This window comes from Bufo bufo, chromosome 4 (genome assembly GCF_905171765.1).
Source record: "Bufo bufo chromosome 4, aBufBuf1.1, whole genome shotgun sequence".
Taxonomy (NCBI): Eukaryota; Metazoa; Chordata; class Amphibia; order Anura; family Bufonidae; genus Bufo; species Bufo bufo.
In genome coordinates, this window is record NC_053392.1 from 201,359,117 (window position 1) to 201,384,557 (window position 25,441).

The 25,441-nt window shown below is 41.7% G+C and overlaps 1 protein-coding gene across 2 annotated transcripts in view; it reads left to right on the forward strand.

The window, feature by feature from the left end:
- FNDC3B (fibronectin type III domain containing 3B) overlaps positions 1–25,441 on the forward strand; it is a 420,792-nt gene that overhangs the window by 131,774 nt on the left and 263,577 nt on the right. For both annotated transcript variants that reach the window (XM_040428242.1, XM_040428241.1), the window contains exons 4-5: positions 20,967–21,043; positions 25,132–25,372. In XM_040428242.1, coding sequence (XP_040284176.1) covers positions 20,967–21,043; positions 25,132–25,372 — 318 coding nt within the window. The remainder of the gene's footprint in view (positions 1–20,966; positions 21,044–25,131; positions 25,373–25,441) is intronic.

Consider the following 25,441-nt stretch of genomic DNA (forward strand, 5'->3'; position numbering starts at 1 on the left):
TGCCTCCCTCAGCCAGATCCGACTCGTGCGCACTAGGTATAACCTGATGCGCCCGTGCGGACTCCTGGCAGCGGCCTCGTTGAGCGAAGTGCGCATGCGCTGGCCGGCGCACTTCGCTCAAACTTGCCTTGACCGCCCTATTGCAGCCATCCTCTCACAGCCGCACGGGATCTGGCTGAGGGAGCGAACGATTTCGGAGGCGGTGCTGAGGTGAGGGAGGTGGCGCTGAGGTGAGGAAGGCGGCTCTATAGAAAGGGAGTGCGGCGATTTCTAGTGGGAAGGCGGCGCTGGGCACCAGACGGAGATGGTTGCAAACGGGCACCCTGTATGAAGCGACGTCCCCTTGGACACTTTAGGTAGGCGAATGACAGGTTATAAAAACCTGTTTTATGAGCTAATAGAGCCACAGGCACATTTAATAAGGACAGTTTCGGATTCAGGTTATTAGTAGGGACCTGGCCATATGTTTAGGTTATAGGCCTCAAATGTCATGACAGAATCCCTTTAACTTTAAAAATGTGCTAGAAACAGAACTATAATGAACTTAATAACAAAGCTGTAAGAAGAACATCTGTGTTTCTGTGCTCTTCTATGTAGCACCAGTGCCTTGCGCTGACAGCCCGTGTCTGTGTATACATAATGATTCTACCCCAACATGGACACTGATGGAGGGGTACATGACTAGAGTGTGGAGTCACTGTGCATGGTTTGGGTAACTAACACATGTGAAGTGCCATGCACAGTCTTACTGTCACGGACGTACCGAGACATACGGACGTCCCCACGACAGTGAGTGGCAGGAGATCTTTGAGACTGGCAACACATGGTTTGATTTGACATGTTTACCTTGTGGATCAATAGGCGTCTGTGTTGTTTCTGGTACTGGCCACACTCTTTACTTCCAGGTGTTTCTATTGTGGTCATTTAACTTCGCCTATTTATAGTTGATTCTCCCACAATGCTCAGTTGGACCTGTGGATAGCTGGTGTTTGGATCTCGGCTGAGTTCCTGGTGCTGCCATAGCTTTTTGGAAGTTAAGTGTTACCTTTCGCTTTTGTATTTTATTTTGACTTTGTTGCATTTCCTTGTTGTTTTGTATTAGGCCTCAGGGAGACTCCCGTTCATCCTTCCTTTTCGAGTAACAGGTTGTCTCATTCCTGTCATTAGTACCAGGGTCCTTTAGGGTTAGAAAGGACTTTAGGTATTCCTGTGTATGAACTCACCTACCTTTAGGGTCTGTTCATACTGGTAGTCAGTCAAGGCTTTGCTTAGGGTTTTCACCAGGAGGTGTCATTCTTCCTTCCTAGTTTTCAGGCCTTATTTATTTTCCCCTTTCCCTCCTATGTTCGGTGTGGGGTTTCCCCTCCCACATTAGAGCGTGACACCTACTCAATGGAGGCAGCTGATGGATGGGTGTTGTGCTGTGCCCCTCCATCAGTGGCCATATCAGGGCAGTATCATTTCATATCCACAGGAGCTGGCTGCCAGCAAAGAGGACCAAGGCTGCACAGAAGGGGACAGAAACACAGATGGCCTTCATACAACCTATTAGTAAGATGATTACAGTGCTGTTTCCAGCACATTTCTAAAAGCTAGCATAAAGTGGTCAACTCCAAAACATTCTACATAAAAAGTAGTGAGACTTGGTTTTAAGCAGCGTTTCCTGGTAATTTATATTGTAAAGTGCCAAGTTTTTTTTTCTTGGGCCTGTTTACTGTAGAAAGCCTTGAAAAAGAGACCCTTTAGATAAAACCTGCAACATCTGCAGAGCAGAAGTGGAAAAGTCCAAGAACAGGAGGATTTCCATTGGTAATTATTAGGGAATCTCTATCTTGGTCGTTTACTATGTGTTTCCTCCAGCTCGAATCTTATTTGCACATTATACAATAAACTATTTGACTGACAGGGATTGGAGAACATTACAATATAATGAAGTGGTCCAAAGGGTCTGGTTTATTTCATTTTATTTATCTGGCTACCACATCAGGTTGATGCAGTGAATGGATGAAGGTCGTTGTTTACGGAGAACTTCCCTCAGCTATAAACTAGTGCTGTCAGCCCTTACATAAAGGTCTTGATATTCTCTGTATTTGACAGAGAAGTGGACCACAAATACATATGGAACGGGCAGAGTTTACGGCAACAATCATGTGCATTCTCTCAAAGTCTGATAGCCCTCCTGGGTTTCATCATCTACATAATTACTACTCATCTACAGTAGCTCAGCAAACACATTGGGAGGAGCTGTGTTGGATCTGCACCTATCAGACATTAAGGGCATATACTAGAGATAGGACCCCAGTGTCCAAGATGGGAATGCCCTTTTACTTTATGACAAGGCGTTTAGCTATTTGGTCTCACTTCGTTGACTGAGGCCTGTTGTAGAAATATAAATAGTTGTAATCTGCTCTCCAATGTCTTTGTGTAAGGAAAGGTAAAAATCCCTCAACCACAGTCAGAGGCAGACACAGGTGTTACCATCTTGCTTGAATTCTTGCTGAACACACTTCCTCCTCCCTGCCCGGTCTTTCTTTTAATTACTCACAAAAGGTGTAAAAGGGGCTGGCCCATAACAAGGATGCAGGAAGTGATGACATACAGGAAGTGATGACATACAGGAAGTGATGACATAGGAAGACCAGACACCATCATTTAGAATAACCTAGCCAGCTAACAAACACATGTATACTATAACCTACCATTACCACTGGAGTTAATTTTATCCAGCCTTGCTCAGTGATCAATGCCAGATAAAGTTACTATGATCCTCATGCATGTTTATTTACAGGACTGATCAGGCGCACTAGAGACAACAAACGCACGTTCCTTTCGTTATATTGTTCTCTTAACAAATGCATCCACGCCAAGCCAATAAATCTGCGTCTTGCGCGGGGGCCCTAGCCGGCGTCCATACAACAGCCAACAAAACACTGCTTTGCTGAACACATCAGTCTCCCCCGGCCCACAGCCCAGTGCTTAGCACATGGACCATTCGCCGACGGAGACCTCTGCGCCCAGCAGCTGTGACAGGACATACACGGGAAGATATCCACTCCAATGGTTTACCCTGACACTGAGAGACATGATAATAATACACAATATATTAAATACACATCCTAATAAAATTTCCACAACAGGCCACATGGCAAAATAAAGGTCTGTTTATCTGATCACCTGGTATTGCTGTTATGTGGTTTCCTATGTTGCTGTACCTAAGGGGAAATGTTGATCTAAGCCAAGGGGGTTTAGTTTGGCAGTTTTGATGGGCTGCTGGGTCGCTACTCCTGCTGGGTTGAGGCGGCGGTCAGCATACAATTCTGCACTTAATAGAATAGGGACCTACTTTAAAGAGGTCGCCATCAGGGAAAGTGTAGGCATGTTCTTTCCTTCAAAATTAGCAGCAATAGACCACTGTAAAATGGACTTGCAGCATGTGCCTTTTTTTACAATTGTGTATTAAAAAGGAAGCTCACAATCTCTCCATAGGTGGTTGTGGATGTATAGAAGACCCCTTTCACATGAGCTTTGGGAGATCTGCTGTCCAGATCTCAACCAAAGAGAAGAAATTAAAAAAAGCTATGAAGGAGAATGGTTCTCCCATATTACCTTAGATGTGGTTCTGCCAGAAACCCAGTGCCCAACCTATACATTTTCTTTTCCTTACATGATTTCTGAGTAACAGGCTGTTCTTGGTGTAATGTTGTTCTTGTTGTTTCCTTCTGTTCATATGCATCCATAATCTTTTGCACAGTGCAGATAGATAGAGAGATATACATGATCGATATGATATAGATAGATATGATAAATTGATAGACTTGGATAGAATAGATAGACATTATAGATTTGATATAGATAGGATAGACACGGTAGATAGATAGACATGACAGATATGAGATAGATATAGATACAGGTAGATCTTCTCTTTTGTAGTGGCTTATAATACTGTAACTGAACTGTACTGGATCCACTGTATTTCTCTGACTGGTTGTAGTCGCCGTAGCTATTGACAGCATAAAGTATGCAGAAAAAGTAAAGCCATTGACTTGGAAGGAAGCCATTTATAGCTCAGAGGTAACAGAGAAGTGACAAGTCCGATCTATAGAAGTGCTTGCAGTGTGCGCCAACAGAAGAAATTCACAGAATACTTTTCACCTTTGGTTTGACTTTTCCTAAAGGAAACACATTGTAATTTCAAAAATGTCACAACTGTCTGTGAACAAATACTATAGCGAGGATCCCAACACCGCTATCACCTGGTGGTGTCTAGTAAGATGATTTAAAGGCTTCTTTAGCTGAAGGAGCCTATTAATCCATTTCCAGCCATGAAAAGAGGAGTGTGTTTTCATTAAGGTGTCATAAACTGAAGTCCTACCCTGGAAAAGTATATTAGACCTATGACTTTTATTGCTGATGACGTTGACTGTGAAATGTGAAAAGAAGAGGGAAGGCGTATCTTGAGACTGTTAATTTCTATTGAAATATCAAGTTCTAAAACAGGAACAGTACAATTCAGTAAAAGTAATGAGATTACAATAATACATGGCATATTGTACACGCTGCACACTGTCTATAGTGCTAGATTTAGTATCCGCTGTCTTATCCCTTATTGAATGTGATGTATTGTTTGTGCTCCATTATGTGCCGTTGCAGAAAAGGGCTTGATAAATATGGACAGCTGTCTTAACCCTTTGTGGGTTTGCATTTTTTTCCTATTTAGTGCCATTTTTCAACACTGTACACCACCTTGGTCCTTTTTATGCCATTTGGTTATTATGTGTATATTGTTAAAGGGAGTTTTTCATGGACTTTTCAGTAATAAAACTACCGTCAATGGCCATCCGTATGTAGTAAAAGCATTCTAAACATACCTGTATGTGACTTGGGTGTTTACTGACCATTGTCCAGGAAAATAACATTTATTCATAATTAGAACGGTTCCCAAGTGCCCTGCTGGGTGGGCTTTGATTTTCAAAGTGCTCAAGCCCACCACTCTAACCCTGATGTTTGCCCCTCCCAGGACATCCTCCCGATCCCCTGACATCACAGTGATGCGTTTCCAAGTATCATGCAGGTGCCCTCAGCTGCGCTTCCAGTGTCTGCGCACTACATTCCTTTCTGCAGACTATAGCGCCAGGGATATGTCCACACATTGAATGGATATGGATATCACATTGACGTCAGTGGAGAAGGAAGGAAGCCTTGGGAGGTTAGGGGAGAAGCAGACATAAGGGAAGGGCTGTGGGCTTGGGCAAAGGTCGCCCAGCTGGGTGTTGTCAAGGAGGCCATGATCAGAATATCTGCAGCATAGACCTGTGCCTACCGATAATAATATGAAAAAGCTTCCTGGAAAATTTGCAGTAAAAAGGATTTTATGCAGTTTACTCTTTGTCCTGGCACTAATCATTCAGTAGCTTATATTTAAAGGTGTTTTTAAAAGATTTACAGGGAGCTGCACCCTTTGCATATATGCATTTATTAGGGCATATAGATATTAAAGAAGTCCCCCATGTAGGGCCTCTGCCAGGTTGGAGAACCACTAACACACAACAGTTGACAAATGCTACAGTCACATCCTCATTAGAGGTTCCATAAAAATGCAGGAAGAAATTTAGCAGCATGCTGCGTTTTGTTGGCTGTCAAAGTGATGGACATCATAGTGGAAACTCGATGGTCCGCATTGTAGTCAGTAGTATCCCTCCATTGGTGAATGTCATATGACGGATCCGGCAATGCCGTCATCTTCTAACAGAATCAAGTTAAATTATAAGGGCATGGGTTTCATTCTGACCAAGGGCAACATCTACATGAAGTATCTAAATTCTCCCAGTGTTTGCTTGAGTTTCCTCCACAAACATATTGATAATTTCATGTGGAATTTTAGATTATGTTCCCCGTTGGAGGCAAGGTTTAATGTGAGGACTGTCATCTTTTTGTTGGTGCTATATGAAAAAATGGAGGAGCAATGAAGTAGAGGCAGAAACAGAGCCAACATTGTAGCTGCCTTGTTCGGTCATTATCTTGAAGTAGTTTAAAACCCCTTTAAATCCTCCATCTCTGTGTTTCATATCAGTAAGGAGGCTTTTTTTTCCTATATTGAAGAGAAAATCGTGTTGTTCAGTATTTTAAACAATAAACTTGCTTATATTTTCTTGTCCACTTTATTATATGCATGTTAAATAAATTGGTGACACCACTTATTAGCTGAAGCGAAATCGATAGGAGCCTGATCTGTTCCTTGGGATTCTTATCCTGTTTGGAAATGCAGTTGGGGCACTGGCAGGTGAATGCCATGCTTCAGACACAATGTCTGTTTGTGGCTTGGCCAGTAACCCTGAATTCCTGAGATTGTGCCGTCTTTGCTGCTCTTCAACCTTGAAAGATTGGCATGTTAATACCCTGTCTGTCCTCAAGTTTCCTCTTGTGAGCATAGCATGATGTTTTCATATCAATTTTCTTGTCCGTTTTTACAAGTATTAGACACACAGAAGACATTATACCCTGGTATACTCTGTGCTGATAAGTGCCGTCTGTCAGGAAAAGAATGACACCATTCTACCGCTACAGTGCATGAAACATGGCTAAGATATGTTAATAATAGTGGTCTGGAGATATGATAAATTACACACGCGTCATTACAGAAGCATATTTTGTGGAGCAGCAAAGGGTAGGAAAATAACGCTTTTAGGATGGCATCAATGTAGGTCCAAAGAGGAGATGGGATCCCATAGAAAATATCAATGTTGGGGCAAAAAGAGAGATCGATTTAGGGGATTTAATGAGTGATCCATAGACAGATCCTATAACACAAAACTAGATGTTTTCATGAGTTTGAGAAGTTCAAATCTACGCCAGTTATGAGTTGGCATAGATATCAACTATCTGTAACACCAGTTTTTGGTGTAAATAATAATAACTCTACTGGGCTGCAGGAGGCCACATCCCTTCCCTCTAAGCCCCAACCACTTTTCTCACCACTTTTGAAAAGTGACAGGAGAAGTGAAAAGTCGCAAAGTATGGTGCAACTATGGCGTGTGCCATAATTTGTGATTTTCTTTACAATAGTGGCATCAAATCTTTAATAAATTCCCTTTCTACCTTTAAGCAGCATATCCAAGCAAGGCCTGTTAATTGGCGGCTATGGCATGCACATGGGTCATCACTTGTTGGCAGTATGCTGTATTCACACGACGGCCATTTTTGTGACGACTGTCATATTTTTTAGAACCAATAACGCAGAGGTGGCCAACCTGTGGCTCTTGAGCCGCATGCGGCTCTTTGCTTCTTCAAGTGCGGCTCTCCACCCCATGCTCAGATCTCTTTTCCTGATTGGGCACTGTTGCTAATTTTTCTTCTATTAATCAGTGTGAGTATATAGCTTGGCCTGCTCTCCCTCATTCACTGGAAGCCATTTGGCACCAGGAGAGGTATAGTGCATTCTTTGGTGGCCATTTGGCACCAGGAGTGGTGTGGAGTGGGCCCGGCATGTATGTTGGTACCTGCATTCCTTGGATATAATATAGGCCATTTTGGCACCAAAGATGACAGAAATTAAAGCAGGCCCAGCATGCATGTGGAACCTACACTCCCTGAATTGTATGGTAGCGTCATGGCACATAACAGGTAGAATTTTGTGTTAGGAACCCGTCTTACAGAGATCGCCTTGATGTGTGGCAGATGGGCTCAAATAATAATAGTAATAAAGTATAGCATTAGCAATTATTATGCATTTTTGTACTTTATTTGGTTTTCAGAGAGCTGTTGCTTTGCATGTTTTGTTTTACAGTGTTGCTACTTTGCAGCTCCAGCTCACTCTCCACTACGTCCTGATACACACAGTGTGAGAACTATGACCTGACGTTGTGCTAATCAATTCACAGTGGAGAGCGTGGCAGACCTGCAGAGTAGCAGGTGCCCGAGCAGGATCCCAGTGCCTGATCAGGAGAGGGAAGAGATTTTTTTTAATTGTAAAACTGAGCATGGGGGTCTGATTTAAGCATGGGAGGTTCTGATCTGAGCATGGGGGGGGGGTCCTGATCTGGGCAATGGGGGTCTGATCTGAGCATGGGGGGGGTCCTGGTCTGAGCAATGGGGGTCTCTCTGAGCATGGGGGGGGGGGTGATCTGAGCATCGGGGTTCAGATTTGAGCATGGAGGGCAGATCTGAGCATGGGGGGGCAGATCTGAGCATGGGTTGGTCAGGTCTGAGCATGGGGGGTCAGATCTGAGAAGGGGAGATCTGAGCGTGGGTGGGAGATTTGAACATGGGGGGGTGGGGAGATCTGAGCATTGGGGGGGGGGAGAGATCTGAGCACTGAGGGTCTGATACTGGGAGTCTGATTTGTGTTGTCTGATCCGAGCATTGGGGGTCTTATTTTGGGGGTCTGATTTGGAGGTCAGATGAGGATTGGGGATCTGATTTAGGAGTCTGATCTGAGGTCTGATGAAAAATATATTTTATCTTGTTTTCTCTGCTAATGAAAAATAAGAAAAAAATATTTTTATCAGACCTCAGATCAGATGAAGAAATTTTTTTTTTTCTTATTTTTCTTTGTTAAAACCTAGGTGCATCTTGTAGGGTGAAAAATACGGTGACTCCTATGTAAATGTATAGCTTGTGGCTCCTGGTAGTCATACGGTTTTTTTTTTTGGGCTCTTTGTGTCTGTAAAGTTGGCCACCACTGCAATAATGTCTATGGTGCTATTGACATGGCCGTATTTTAACTGCAAGTGAAACGCGCAGTCAAAAATGAGACGTCCTATGTTTGGCTGTTTTCACAGACCCCATTTTTAAAAGCAGTTTATACAGGAGTGCATTTGTCTGATAAAAAAAAAGGGTATACTGTGTCCTTTCAGGGGTTAAAATTAAAAGAAAACATTAAAAAAAATGTCATCCACTTGCACGCACAGGGACACTAGCTCCTCACAGGATTCAGCATGACCTGCACCCCTAGCATTATGAGAGCGTCAGGTGCTACTGTCTCCAGAAGAGCGAGAGTCCCTGCACATGCATGTGGATTAAGTATTTTTGGGGACAGAATGGGGACCACTACATGGGGTACATTATTCCTACTGGGGAGCACTAATAAGGGACATTATTCCTATTGTGGAGATCAAAGAGGGGCATTATTCCTATTGGGGAGCTCTAAGAGGGGGCATTACTCCTATTGTAGAGCTCTAAGAGGGGGCATTACTCCTATTGGAGAGCTCTAAGAGGGGGCATTACTCCTATTGGAGAGCTCTAAGAGGGGGCATTACTCCTATTGGAGAGCTCTAAGAGGGGGCATTACTCCTATTGGAGAGCTCTCTAAGAGGGGGTATTACTCTTATTGGAGAGCTCTCTAAGAGGGGGCATTATTCCTATTGGGGAGCTCTAAGAGGGGGCATTATTCCTATTGGGGAGCTCTAAGAGGGGGCTTTATTCCTATTGGGGAGCTCTAAGAGGGGGCTTTATTCCTATTGGGGAGCTCTAAGAGGAGGTATTATTCCTATTGGGGAGCTCTAAGAGGAGGTATTATTCCTATTAGGGAGCTCTAAGAGGAGGTATTATTCCAATTGGGGAGCTCTAAGAGGAGGTATTATTCCTATTGGGGAGCTCTAAGAGGGGGCATTACTCCTGTTGGGGAGCTCTAAGAGGGGGCTTTATTCCTATTGGGGAGCTCTAAGAGGAGGTATTATTCCTATTGGGGAGCTCTAAGAGGAGGTATTATTCCTATTGGGGAGCTCTAAGAGGAGGTATTATTCCTATTGGGGAGCTCTAAGAGGAGGTATTATTCCTATTGGGGAGCTCTAAGAGGAGGTATTATTCCTATTGGGGAGCTCTAAGAGGGGGCATTACTCCTATTGGGGATCTCTCCTAAGAGGGGGCTTTATTCCTATTGGGGAGCTCTAAGAGGAGGTATTATTCCTATTGGGGAGCTCTAAGAGGAGGTATTATTCCTATTGGGGAGCTCTAAGAGGAGGTATTATTCCTATTGGGGAGCTCTAAGAGGAGGTATTATTCCTATTGGGGAGCTCTAAGAGGAGGTATTCCTACTGGGAAACGCAAAGGGGGTCAATACTGGAGGACACTAATAGGGGCCATTAATCAAACTGGGGGAACTATGGGAGCTATTTGATGTCTGGGGGCACTATGGGGGTATTATGTATACTGCAGGGGTTGGTAAAAACAATGAAATTCATCCGTTTTTAATGGCCGTTAAAAGCTGATGCAAAATAGTATAGACAGTAGGAAAATGGAGGAACACACTGGTGCAAAATAGCCTTTTTTTTTTTTACAGTCATGTGAATGTAGGGAATGCAGGCCTCATTCTGACTCTGTACACATGTTTCTCAATCTTGCGAAATTTGTCTGCCATGCATACGTTGGTTGTTTTGTGTGTGCAAGTAAAGTTTGCAAAAAAGAAATAAGGCATATTTTGCATATTGGTTATGTAAAGTGAATGCAGTGAACTTGTGGTGTACTGTGACAAAAAGCAAGAAATAACAAAGAATTAAAATTATGGCCTGATCTTTTTTGCTGAAAGGAACTTTCTCATTCGAAATAATGCGCAATGCCTTTGTGGAGCTGGCTTAGCTGTCTGTGCATATATATATATATATATATATATATATATATATTAACAAAAAAACACTGGAGGGCATTGCTTAAGAAATTGCAGTACTGTCCTGTGGCTAGTAGTATTGTAAGTAATTTCTATAGCGATCTGTCTATCCTGTCCTAGCAGCCTATCTTCAGTGGGAAACATGTCTACGTATTCCAGGCCGTTCTGTGCTTTCAATAGATTCACCACAATCATTAGTGGTGTCCAGCTGTTTATTACATTTTAACTCTAAAGCAGGAATATATTTTAAAAAAATCCCTTAAATAGACATTTCCATCAGAAAAAGTTTTTTTTTTTAATTCTATATTCATAGAAAACTGTATTTTAAAGAATGTTTGGCTTCTATTCATTTCAGCAGCACTATACTATTGAAATTTAAAGGGAACGTGTCACCATGAACATGAGAAATAATCCACAGACAGCAGATTGCAAAGCATTAGGTGCTGAGCAAATGAATATACAGTTTTATAGGAAAAGATTCAGTACACCTTGTATTTCATTCATTTATATTCCTGCTCATTCTGGGCTTTGAAATCAAGGAGACGTCCTATCAGTGATTGACAGCCTTCCCTCCATCCCTCCATGTCTGTGCATACAGAAATAACTGTCAGTCACTGATAGGACCTCCTCCAGAATGAGCAGGAATTTAAATTAGTAAAATTCAAGTTGTACTGAATCTTTTCCCATAAAAAAATATATATATATATATCTGCTCAGCTCCTCTTGCTCTATAACATGTCATGTTCAATGTTACAGGTTCCCTTTAAATACAAAATGTCCATGTGTAGCAGTCAGAGATACAACTATATGGATAAGAATCTCATTTATTAGATTTATTATTAAAATCTCAGTTATTTTACTGCTGCTGCAAGGAAAAGATGATATCTGCTTGTATAATAGTAGATGTAGAATTTAGGATGACCATGATCAATGTAATATGTGATGCTCTAATTGAGTCACTCATCTCCCTTTCCTCTCTGGTCGCAGGGAATGGTCTGACTGAGAAAGATAAGAGAGGCTGTCTGCTGTGCTAAAAGTTCAAGCAAAGAGGAAGTTAAAGGGTTATTACAACAGTTAAGACACTTACTAATGTATTATTATTGTCCATATTGCCTCTTTTGCTGGCTTGGTACATTTTTTCAGCGGTGGCCGTGCTTGCTCACTATAGGAAAAAGCACCAGCCTATGTTCACTGCTGTGGTCTCGTTCACCAGAGAGGTCAGCGCTTTCTCCTGTAGTGTGCAAGCACGACCACCGCTGATGAATTGCAGGGTGGTCGTAACCATGGAAACAAGCAGTGTATAATGCGATGGAAAAATGAATCCAGCCAGCAAAGGAACTAATATGGACAATCATGACACATTAGTAAGTGCCTCGTATTGAGGCTTTATCTGCGTGATAAATGCCATCTGCTGAAGTGAGACAGCCCTTTAAGAACCAGGACAGTGACTTCAAATAGTTAGAACCAGGAAATCATCCACCTTTTTTTGGTTAAAAAAAATACATGGAATTTTCAGATGTACTTTGTTAATATGTGAGAAAAAAATGTGATGGCAGTAAGTACAATGAAGTAATTTGCGCTGAGCTGCATGGATGGTCTCTATTAAGTAAAAGCATATGCTTATGAGGTCACCAGGAAGACATAGATTATACATAGATTGTATAATGGAACGGACAAAAGTGAATTTTCTTTCTGCTCAGACTAAGATAAATGAATGCTTACTTTAATTTGAAGATGTAGAATTAGTGTAAATTATAGTGTGATTCCTTTTGTGTAGTTATCAGGAATGGCAAATATAAAATATGCGCAGTCTAATTCAGCAATTGCATGTTGACGTAAAGCAGTGCTTTCTGGATCAGTTTTCAAAGTCCTTAGATGATGGTAATTGTTCTACAAAAGGGAAGATTTTATAATCGACATATTATATTATATATATATACATTCCAGACATACATTTCATAAGCGTATGCATTCCATCCATGTGCCATGACATCAGGTGGACGGCATGGAAACCATCACAAATGGTACTTACCGGATTCTGTTATTAAAAAATATACTCCATATAAGATTAGAGGTTTTCCATTGAATTCTGTGAATGGGAAAGGTTCTTACCTGCAGACAATGTATGCTGATGTGTGGAAAATGAAAGTTTAATAAAGTGGATGTCATCGTATTAATGAGACGAACGGACACTGATACGTGAGGTAGGCTGATTCAGGAGAATCTATATCAAGGAGTAATAATATTATGATATAAGGAGTTACAAATAATGATCCGTTTAGTCCAATAAAGCAGTGATTTTTTTTATTTTTATTAAAATATATTACATTTATAAATGTATGTCTTAGCCTAGTGTTTCAATGCTCCCTTTTATAAGGGCAGAACATTACAATTATGGATTTCAGGAGAAATCCACGTCAGATTTTCAATGTGTATTTCATCCTTCCACTTGATTTTTTTGTGTGTTTTTGATGCGTATTTGAGGCATATTTGAATGTGCATTTTCAATTTCTGTTGACCTCAAGCATAATGCATGTGGAATGCACATTAAAGAAGTGATATGTCTCTTTATGATATGAGTGAAATTGTTAAAGGGAACCTGCCATCAACTTTATGCTGTCCATACTACCGGCAGAATAAAGTAGAGACCGGTGAGTAGATTTCAGCGGTCTGTCATTTATAAGTTAAAAGTAAGTGGTTGCCGAGAACCAACATCACAATCATTGCAGACTGGGCCTGGAAAAGAGTCCCGGCCACCTGAGAAGAGTCCTGGTTATTCATGACTTCCTGCTCTCCTGCCCACCTGCTGATGACTGACCGTCTTCTACCTAGTTTTCTCCCTTTCTCTCTAGGAGAGAACTGCCAATCATCAGCAGATGGGCGAGAGAGCAGGAGATTATGGATAACCAGGACTCTTCTCAGGTAGATGTGACTCTTTTCCAGGCCTGGGCTGCAATGATTATGATGCTGGTTCTCAGCAACCACTTACTATTAGCTCATGAGTGACACACCGCTGAAATCTGCATTTTGTGTCACAATTTTTGCTGCCCTCAGTGAGGTCAGAATAAAGCTGATGACAGGTTCCCTTTAAATTTTGATTTGAGTCCAATTCGGCCATATCGTCTGACTGTTTCGATTCAGGTCTGAATACCTTCTACTGGAATAAAAAAGTTCTCAGATTGCCTTAAAAAGTCTCTTCTCTCTCGCGCTCTCGCACGCCCTCTCTATTTACGATTCTCCCGAATCAAATCAGATAAATCTGAATTTTCAAAAAAAAATTGAGTCTACTTTCAGAATAGATTTGCTCATCTCTAATCACTTTTTCTTTTTTACACAATGTGTATTTGAAGTCAGCTGCATACAACGTCATGCTGTACAAAGTGGAATCAATAGGACAATGTTTGTGGATGTATTACACGTGTTCTGGTGCAGAATACATGCGTAATACGCTCCAAAATACGCTGTTTGAGTATACCATTAAAAAGTGTTCAGGGTTGAGCACACATATGCCACTTTTCTGATCAGTCTCCTCATCTTCAGAAGTATGAGGATGTCCTGAAAATCTTCAGCATCTTCTCTGCTTGTGAGAGGAGAATGCCAGTGTGAATGCTCAGCATCTTCTCTTACAAGCAGAGAAGACACTAACGATTACGGGTCAGCCTACTCTACCTCTACCACAGAGATTCCTCCACACCACGAAAGATGAGAAGCATAAAAATCGCACTTGCATGTCCAACTCGGATCAGTTAGTATGGTGGATGCACTATAGGGCAGGCCCTGAAACACTGAATGGTGCCATAGTAAGTTTATAAGAAACATGTTTAGAATGATGGTTGGTGCTTTATTTGAATTGACAGAATATTATTTGTGGGTTCAACGTTCTTGAAAACCATAGTATAAGAAGGGAAATTATGTAACAGTATCAACACCAATCCAGTTTTACCTTTTCAAGTCCTAGTGTAACATGGGAGAGATCCATTATGTTATTGGGAAAGTGCAGTACAGATTAGCATATGTTCTCTAGCACCTGAAACTGTACAGTATGAATATCGTCCAAGAGTTAACGGGCACTTCAGATTGTTCCATTAAAGAGAGAATCCTGCCAATATGAAACCGGGGTCAGGATGTTTCTGGCATAAATTAAGTAAAAGATTATTTTTTGCTAGGACAGGACCCTAAAATGTATTTTTCCTTTTAGCGTTTTCCTTTTGCACCCATAAATACTGTCTCAGTACTTTAAAGGGGTTATTCTTTGACTAATTTAAAATTGAAAGACATCATACAGTACATGACAATACCTTTCTAACAAAGCTAGAACCAGCCCTGCACCTCACATGGATCCAGAAATTTCCCCATTCATTGCTCTGCTAGATTTCTTTCAAGCTGACAGTTCAAGGGGAGTGTCTTCTCTGCAGCAGCTAAGGGGGCGTGTCTCAGCTCTCCCTATCGCAGCTCTGGAGGTGTGTCTCAGCTCTCCCTATCACAGCTCAGGAGGCAGCTGAAGGATGAAACTGAGCATGTGCGGCCTTCTCAGTGAGCAGGCCAAAGAAATAAGAAAAAAACTAACAGCAGGTGGCGCTAGACAGATACACTTTATTGAATAACTCAGTGGCTATGCAAACATTTTTATTACATGCAATTACAAAAGTATTCAGATACAGGTGCTGGTTTGAAAACTAGAATATTTTTCATGGGAAAACCCCTTTAAGGATGTTTTTTTCACAGGTTCAGTGCAATGAAAAATGTATAAAAGACACGTCCTGAACTTGGATCTTTGTGGATGAAAAACTTGAAATCTTGAATGTGAAATGGACACAGTCACTTTAATAATGCCTAAAGGAGATATAAAGATTTTGTGGCTGGGATTTATTTCACATGCATGTATCCCATTCAAAAATAACATTTATATTTATAGATGGAGAGATAAAAAGTTAGTGTTTTGCCACATAATGCAAAGCGCCACATTGTTGTCTTGAATGTATACTGTAAATGTAAAAATTGTTAAAATGTTTAAGATTCAGATTTGCATTAAATGATTGGTGTCTGGTGAGAGGCAGAAGAATGGACAATAAAGTTAGAGACAAGGAGATTTGTGTCTGAGTCCTTCCATGATGTGTGACTGCACACAGTCTGTCGCTTCTTTCTGGGCACTAATAGGAATCCTGATGTTTGCTGAGTGGATGGCTGGACATACTGTCCAAACAGAGCTGTGTTTGCCAACTGAGAACATATTGCAATCTCTGTGAGGCACCCTACCATGCATTGAATGGCTCCTCTTGTGCTCGACACTTTGACTGGAGAAAGGGAAATACATTTTCTCATTCCGAAGCCTTCCCTGTTAGTTGTGTGTGAAAAGTTTTACTTGAGAAGGGACCTCAGTGAGAAGTAACATAAGTAGGCAGCATCAATGCTCTCGTCCTAGTTACACATTCTCAGCATGGAGGCCTGCAAACGGAGATCTGGTAAACTTCCAGCTATAAGCAGCTTATGTGAGTCATTATCCTTGAGTGACTCGAAAAATCTGTATAATTAATAAAACTCAGTAAATGTCTGTATGTAGAATCCCAGTGAGAAGAGTTTGTGTGCGTTGCCTCCTCCTATAATTCTAAACATAATCTCATATATGGAAAAGGGGCAATGCAGGACGGGCAATATACCTGACAGCAATTCTTATGTGGACAATTAATGGGATAGTGAATATAGCATGTGTGTATGTATGTATGTGTATATATATATATATATATATATATATATTTATTTATTTTTTTAAAGAAAAGATGAATTCCGCTTCCCAAAAAGCAATGACCTTTATTTCTTCACATAGTAAAATCTAAAAAGTAACGCAAGATACAAACAACGTATGTCTACGTGTTTTGGGATTTTACTATGTGAAGAAATAAAGGTCATCACTTTTATGGGTAGCTGGATTTATCTTTTCCCAGGCAATTCTGTGCTACCAAAGTGATTTCAGCAGGTGAGCGTTGCACTAAGCTTCTTTGGAATATATATATATATATATATATATATATATATATATATACACACATATTAGTATAGTAATAGTGAATTTCCTAGTAACAGACTCCATTTAAAGGGGTTATCCCATGATTAATGAAGATGAAAATCAGACATCATATAGTACTGTACATTACAAACTCTTTATAACAAAGCTAGAACCAGCCCTGTACCTCACAAGGGTCCAGAGCTCTCCCATTCATTGCTCAAACTGCTCTGCTAGATTTATTTCAGGCTAGCAGCTCTGGGGTTGTGCCCTTTCTGAAGGGATGTGTCCTCTCTGCTGTAGCTCTCTTCCTATAACTGTCACAGCTTCTAACAGTAGAAACAGCAGGTGAAAGCTGAAGGATGAACAGAGCCAGCAGTGACAGTTATAGGAAGCAGTGTTACTAAGGTGGAAGGAAAAATAAGGGAAGGAATAAACAGCAGGTGGCGCTATACAGATACATTTTATTGAAAATCGCAGTGGCTATACAGAATTTTTCATTACACACAATCACAAAAGTATTCACATCTAAGTTCTTGTTTGAAAAATGTTGAATATTTTTTGGTGGGACAATGCCTTTTAATAAACGGTTTAAAAAAACTCAGCAGCTGATATCTTGCTGAGAAGTGACATTACAGTCCCTTCTGTATGATACAAGTGTAAGAGGGTACAATAATTTGAAACTGTATAACATTTAATTCTGAAAGCTTATAACAGAGGATGCCTGGGAAAATATAGAGCAATGTCTTAAAGGTAGAGCACCGCACACCGCAGTTGCCAGTGCCAGCAAGGACTTGTCAGTCGTAGCAAGTAAAATAGAAAATTGCGGCACACGGCTTTTCATTTGCAAATTAAGGCATTTTATTCATATCAAATCACGTAGAATTTTATATCACATCACATAGAATTCATGATCCAGTAATATCTCTCAAGCACAATTGATTATGGGTATTAGATTATGTGACCGGACGTTTCGGCCTGTCAAGGCCTTCCTCGGCGGTCTATTATCTCTCCGTGGCTTCAATATGGTCTCTGCGCTGGATCCCTGTAAAAGGTAAGATCTGCGGCAAATCCGCAACAAAAACTACAAACTAACACATGCGGTTTTCTGTGCGGAAATGCAGAGAAATCCACATGAAAATCTGCCCGAATATTCTATTTCTAAACCCGCACTCATCAGGATACTGATGCAGCAATCATTAACTTGGGTAGCCCCGATACAAAAGAGGCAATACTCTCTCCTATGATCCCATGCCGCTCTCATTCCTGTTTGATTTCTTAGCTATTATGGTGACGTTCTATGCACAGAGATCACTGCTGCAGCCAGTCACTGGACTTAGCACTGACATCCTGTGTACTGCTAAGGCCAGTCATTGGCTGCACAGAACGTCACCCCTGCAGCCAGGAAGATGAAGTCAACGGCAGGGAGGAACAGAGCTCAGCCCTGGAAGTGTGTATCGAGGATTTTGTTATTTTACTTCTTTTTTAGTTGAAAGGGTTGTCCGGGTTCAGAAGTGAACCCGGACATACCCACATTTTCACCCCTCCGGCCTCCCTGATATTAGCATCTGAGCATTTCATGCTCCCATGCTCTCCCTTGCCCTGCGCTGCATTGCATGAAATTAGGGGGGCTGCCTGGGTGAAAATGTGGGTATGTCCAGGTTCTGCTCTGAACCCGGACAATCCCTTTAACTTGGACAGTCCCTTCAAATACGCAATTGCAGAAGACTGTAACAACATTTCCAATGGCTTCTGTTAAGCGTCAATTAAAAGTTTCTTGCAGTTGTATATTTATTGCGTTTCGTGTCAGGTTAATGTTTGCTACATCTGTATGTCCATGTGAAGCGTTTTCTGTTACGTAATTGAGCGTGGAAGATATGCAGCATTTTACACTAGATTTAAACAAATCTTATCCACATGCTATGTAAAAAATCTGTGTGGAAATTTACTGGGGTGTGAATTTTAAATTGTGATGCCACAGTTTTTACCATTTTCAATGCGTAGGATGAAATCTGCGGCAAATTTGCAACAGCATATGGATTTCCCCCAGCTTTTTATTTCCCATGTAGACTTATCCTGACGACAATGCAGAAGCCTGAAGTTGGAGAAATTGTGTGTCTCATTGCTTTTCTTCACACTCTTATGTAGCCTTCTACATTTACAGATGCTCCCCTTAGGTATTTGCAGCTCATTCTATATGCAGTGCCCTTTGAACTTGCCGTATATCAGAATGAAAGATTTGGTTTGCTTGTATATTTTTTTTTTTTAATCCTTTAAAATATAAAGGGGTTTTGTTGACGTTGTTGACAACTGGCCTTGTGGAGGTGTCCGTCTGGTGTGTTAGACACATAAGGAGCAGTCCTGTGTGCGCCGCCTTAGCATAAAACTTCAAAGCCATCCTGGGTAAATAGTAAAACATTTACAAACATCTCCTTTAACCAAGACATATATTTGTTAAAACCAGCAACACTTTTCAAGAAAATGCCAGTATTGAGATAGCTGTGTTGTGGCAGGAAGGGATTACATTATTTGCATAAGCAGAAGTCACTGGGAATGCGTGGTCACAGCGGCCACATTCAGGCTTGCAATCTACATTTTTTTTGTGCCAGACCCTTTACGGGACAGTCATTTGTCCAAGGTCACAGGGAGCAGATCCTGGAATTTGGGAAATGGGAATTCCAGCGAGCCTCTTAGCATCATTGTTAGCTTATCCCGCCCGACAAAGATGAACTCGGAAGCCGGGATTTTAAGTGTATTGAGCCCACGTAGAGTATATTTGCAGATTTTATTAGTGCCATAGCCAGTGGCGTACATGGAGAAGTAAGGGCCCCATAGCAAGGATCAAACCAGGCCCCCCACACAGGACAGAAGGGTTTCTGCCTAAACCTCTTTCAATGACCCTTGGGCCATGTTTTCCACTGCCTCGTTTGCTAAAAGTTGTTCCTTTAGAGGGTAGAGTCCTGACCAAGTTTTCACCTCCAGTAGAAGAGGAGATAATCCCTACTAAGACTGGGCCCCCTCCTGCCCTGGGCCCCGTAGCAGCCGCCTGGTCTGCCGCTATGGTAGTTACACCCCTGGCCATAGCAGATATGGAGTTAACACCATGGAAGTTTGCCTTTGCTAACTTTGTAGTGTAAACGTTTTCCTAAAGGTAACAGAAATCTGGCCTTTTGAGGTGCAGTATTTGTGTATATGTTCATGGGCATATGCATATGTCTCATGTACTTAAAGGGGTTGTCCAGGCTTTACTAAGTAATGGCCTATCCTCAGAAGTCAGTGGGAGCAGCGCTGCAGTAACAGCAAGGTTGGTGGAGCTGTGTAGTTCGTGCGCCAACTTCCAGCCATGGAGCTGCACCCAAACAGCTGATTGGCAGGGGTGCGGGAAGTTGGACCCCGACACTTTTTCTGAAATTTTTCAGTCATTTTTAGGCACAGTTTTTTGGCAGATTGGTGAACCTCTGCCCATCTTTGTTTCTGAGAGACTCTGCCTCTCTAGCATGTGACTTAGTAGCAAATTGCTTCTAAGGCTGTTTTATGTTTAGTACCAATTACTTTTTTGAGTTGTAAATGAGTTTATTTTTTCCTAAAATGGTAAAATGTCTCACTTTTCACATGTGATATGTGATTTGTGATCTATTGTGAATAAAATATGGGTCTTCTAAGATTTGCAAATCATTGCAGTCCCGTTTTTATTCACATTTATTTACATTTTACACAGCATCCCAACTTTTTGGGCAATGTTCCTCCTGAGGAATAGAACCCTATGACCCCGGCGGCTGGAAGCCGTGTTTTGTGATAATATGTCATGTATATGTAAAATGTTTCATTTGTCGCGCTGCATTTTACTCTGTGAATGGACATATGTTGGAGCAGAGACTTGATTTGTTTTGAGGCTCAGGGTAAGCTGATGACATCATGCAGAAAGTTTTACAGAACCTTATAATAGTGGAATGGTTCTGCAGAACATATTTTACAGTTTCTACTATGTAATGACCCTATAGAGTATGATTCTGAAATAATGTGCAATTTGTGGAATGCCATAAATGACTGGGAGCAAAAGCCTAGTGAAATATTAGAACCTGCTCCGTATAGGTCAATGAAAGTATTCCCTGCAGAAATATTTCAGTCTTGAGTAAAGAACTGAGCACGGAGAGGTTTATAGACACTTTGGGGCAGATATATTAGGATTTATTTTGTGGCAGAATATTGTGATAAGTCCCACAACAGTCACACTCCAATATCAGTGAATAGGACCCAAAGCAGTTGCGCGGCTGACATGCAGCTTTTTTTTTCCATTTCTCGTGAGGAGCAGATACGTGCCTGTGCACAAGGAAAGACTTAATTGGTTTTTATTTTCTCTTCCAGGTCCTGCAGAAGTTCCAATGATGTCCCCCAATGGGTCCATCCCACCAATACATGTACCTCCGGGTTACATTTCGCAGGTATGTTCACAGTGTCCCTAATGTCACATGACAGATTCTCTTTTACCGTATGTTAGTGTGTGAGCACCTGTAGCGCTACCATAATAAGTGGTCACACTGTGGAAAAGGACTTGTTATGGGATTCTTTTTTACTTAGTAAGTAGTCCGCTTGCTGCAGATGCTATTGCTTTTTTTATTTTTTTTTTAGATAGTCCCCTCTGCTGCGCCCCGCCCCCTGTGTGTTCTAGCACCTAATATGCTAATTAGTACCATTGGTAAAGTTAGGAGGAGTCCATGTCACAGATCTCACAAGAACAGCTTGTCTTGTCCCTGGCTGTAAAGCAGTCCGCTGTTATTGGACAGCATCATAGCCAGGGAGAAGGAAATCTGAGCTCTCCTTCACCCTGTACTAATGGTACTGATTAGCATATTGGGCGCCAGAACACACAGGGGGCACAGTGGCGCAACGGAGGGGACTATCTGGAAAAAAAAAAAAGCAATAGCATCTGCAGCAGGTGGACTACTTACTAAGGTATTAGTTTAAAATTAAAAAAATCCCATGAAAGGTTCTCTTTTTAAAGAGGACCTGTCACAAAAAATGCAATGCAATGTGACAGCGCCATGTTGTAGAGCAGGAGAAGCTGAGCAGACAGATTGATATATATTTTATGGGGAAATAATCAGTAAAACCTGTAATTTATACATTTGTATTTCGGCTTTTTCTACCTTCTGTGAATATCTATTGGTACAGGAGGAAGGGGTTATCAGTGATTAATAGCATTGTGTGTATAAGAGTACATAAAGATGGCTGTCAGTCACTGATAACGCCTCCTCCTGTATGATGGATATTCGCAGAGCTGCAGATATAAATGTATAAATTGCAGGATAGGGGGGCTACAAGTTTCTCCTTATAAAATATATTACAAAGTTTCATATATTCACAAATGGGCAGATTTTACATTTTTGTGGCCCTAAGCTAAGCTCCTCCCTGTAGCACAGCTAAGCTCCTCCCTGTAGCACAGCTAAGCCCCTCCCCGTAGCACTGCTAAGCTCTGCCCGGTCACTCCGCTAATATAATGACTACTTATGTGCCCCCCCACATAGTCCCCTTATATGCCTCGACCACAGTGTGATGCCTCTTAGAGCCCCCCATACGGTATGATGCTTCTTGATATGCCCCTCGCACAGTATATTACTTCCTGCTGTGCACCTTATGTAGTACAATGCCCCCTATGTTTGTGATGGTGTCACATTATTCCACCTTCTGGTGCCAACGGCAGCAGGAGGGCCCCCAATTCCTAGGGCCCAATGAAATTGCCAGGTTTGCATAGTGGTCTAAATCACCACTGTACACGTACTACTGATTTATGCAAAAAATGCTAACAATAGGTGCACGTACACTTTAAGCAAAGAATATAATCCCAATACAATTGGGTTGTATAGTGCAACATTTCAGAGAACATCCACGAGGAGTAATTTTGCATTCATTGAGGTTAGGCATTTGCCAGTGTGCTTTTAGTGCAATTTGGGCAAATGTTAAGTGGTGGAAGAATTTCTGTCCTTTACTTTCTCCTGTATACTACAATTACACACTGGTCTGGATTGCAGTTATCTGTTGTCATGGTTACATGTAATAGCATGGATAGGCCTTTTAACTAAAAAAAGATAAGCACAATGAGCGCTTGTCCTTGATGGAAGGAGAAATATGTCATTGTAATGGTATAAAACATGACTTTTTACTGTATTTCATTGAGACCGATGTATTAATCCTGAAGATGTACAGTATGTTCAGGCGCTGGTGTTGATTGCGGTAAAAAGTGTTATTGGGAGTAATATTTATGGTTTATTTATACACTGTTCCGGCCCTTTGGAGGAAAATGTTCTAAAGTAAAATACTAACCCTTTGAGGAAGGCAATTTTGTTTTTGCATTTTCATTTTTTTTCCTCCCTTCCTCTCAGGAGCCATAACTTTTTTGTTTTTCCGCTCACATAGCCGTATGGGTCTTGTTTTTTGCTGGACAATTAGTACTTTCTAAAGGCACCATTTTTTGTGGCATACAATGTAGTGGGAAGTTGTAATAAAATTTTAAATGGGGTGAAATTGGAAAAAACTCAATTCCATCATAGTTTTATGGGTTTTGTTTGTACTGCGTTCTATGATTCAGTGCAATTACAGCAGTACTCTAATTGGTGATTTTGATTTGTTTTTTTTTCCGTTACGGCACTGACATTACGGGATAAATATGTTTATAATTTAATAGTATCAGAGTTGTGGGATGCGGAGGTGTAAATAGTCTTTCTGGGCATGTTAGTCCACTACTGAATGTAGCAGAAGGTGGACTAGAAGGTAAAACAGCAGGGGGCGCTACCAGAGAAAACATTTTTATGTGCATAAAAAATAACAATGCGGCACATTTATTAAGACCAACGTTTTAGACTCCGGTCTTAATAAGCCCCTGCACTGGTGGTGTATTGCTGAAATTATGTAAAGGCACAGGCCTCTACATAACTTCAGAGTATCCACCGCCGATTCTAAATGTAAGACAGCTCCCTAGCTGTCTTACATTATTTTCTAAGCCTAAACCAGGAGTAGAAAATGATGAATGAGATGGGCCTGCCAGCCCTTCCACGCCTACGTCCCGCCAACAATTTTAGACCTGGCGGGAGCGGGGAAGAAGTCGCAGATTCTGCCACAACATGGCGTGCTTCAGAATTTGCGCCAGATATACGCCACAAAAGGGGCTTATATGTTAGTAAATAACCTCCAATATTTTTATTGCATGTATACTGCAATAATACTTTCTTTTTATATTACTTTTTATATTACAGTACTTTTGGAAATGTCCTATTTATTGCATAGTACTAGTGTAATATTATTGCTTGATGTTTTCCCTGACTTGGGCTGTGTGCTGCTGACCTGTAAGCTAGAAATGTAATCTTGTTGTGCATAGTAGCCAGCGCAGGTATGTTCACATGCGGCAGATTTGTGGCAGAAATTTCTTTGCCTGTCTTAGGCTACTTTCACACTAGCGTTCGGAGCGGATCTCAGACGGATCCGCTCCGATAATGCAGACGTTCGCATCCGTTCAGAACGGATGCGTCTGCATTAAAACTTAGAAAATTTTCTAAGTGTGAAAGTTGTCTGAGCGGATCCGTTCAGACTTTACATTGAAAGTCAATGGGGAACGGATCCGCTTGAAGATTGAGCCATATTGTGTCATCTTCAAGCGGATCCGTCCCCATTGACTTCCATTATAAGTCTGGACGGATCCGCTCGCCTCCGCACGGCCAGGCGGACACCCGAACGCTGCAAGCAGCGTTCAGGTGTCCGCTCACTGAGCGGAGCGGAGGCTGAGCGCTGGCAGGCGGATGCATTCTCAGTGGATCCGCCTCCACTGAGAATGCATTGGGGCCAGACGGATGCGTTCGGGGCCGCTCGTGAGCCCCTTCAAACGGTGCGCACGAGCAGACACCCGAACGCTAGTGTGAAAGTAGCCTTATTCTTATGTATTGGCTTTGCATAAATCCATGAGCATAATGCTAAAAATACTTGAGATAAATCGAACAAACGTTTAGTCACTGACATTTTTGCAACAAATCTGCCGCAGGTGATTGCCCACATAGAGTATTTAATATATTCTAGTGCACTTTCATACATTAAATGGATTTTCCGAGACTTTTATACTGATGACCTATCCTTTGGATAGGTCATTAGTATCTGATCTGTGGTGCTCTGACATCCGGGACCTCTGCCGTCCAGCTGTTTGAGAAGGCATCGGTGCTCCTGTGAGTTCTGCGGCCTTCTCCCTTCTCACCAAACACAGCACCGTACATTGTACAGCGGCTGAGCTGCGCCTTGGCCATGTGACGATGAACGCGATGTTACTGGCCTAAGGTAAGCTGCGAAAAGGCCGCGGCGCTGCTGCGAGCGCGGATACCTTCTCAAACAGCTGATCGCAGGGGACACTGGTGTCGGACCCCCACCGATCAGATACTGATCACCTATTCTGAGGATAGGTCATCATTATAAAAGTTTCGGAAAGCCCCTTTAAAGCTGATTGGCAGTCACATAAGAGACCATATAATTTATGATTTATTATATTTTACAGGTTATAGAAGACAGCACAGGAGTTCGACGTGTAGTGGTTACTCCACAGTCTCCAGATTGTTACCCTCCCAGTTATCCATCCGCCATCTCCCCCACTCACCATTTGCCTCCTTACCTTGCACATCATCCACATTTTTTACACAATTCACACAACCCATTTTACCCACCAGTCACTGGGCATGGGGAAATGCCACCCCAGTTCTTCCCACATCATCTCCCTCCCACAATATATGGAGAACAGGGTACAGTATTTTAACACTTTTTTTTTTTTTACTCTTCATAAAATATTCTCTACTCTCTATTATGCATGT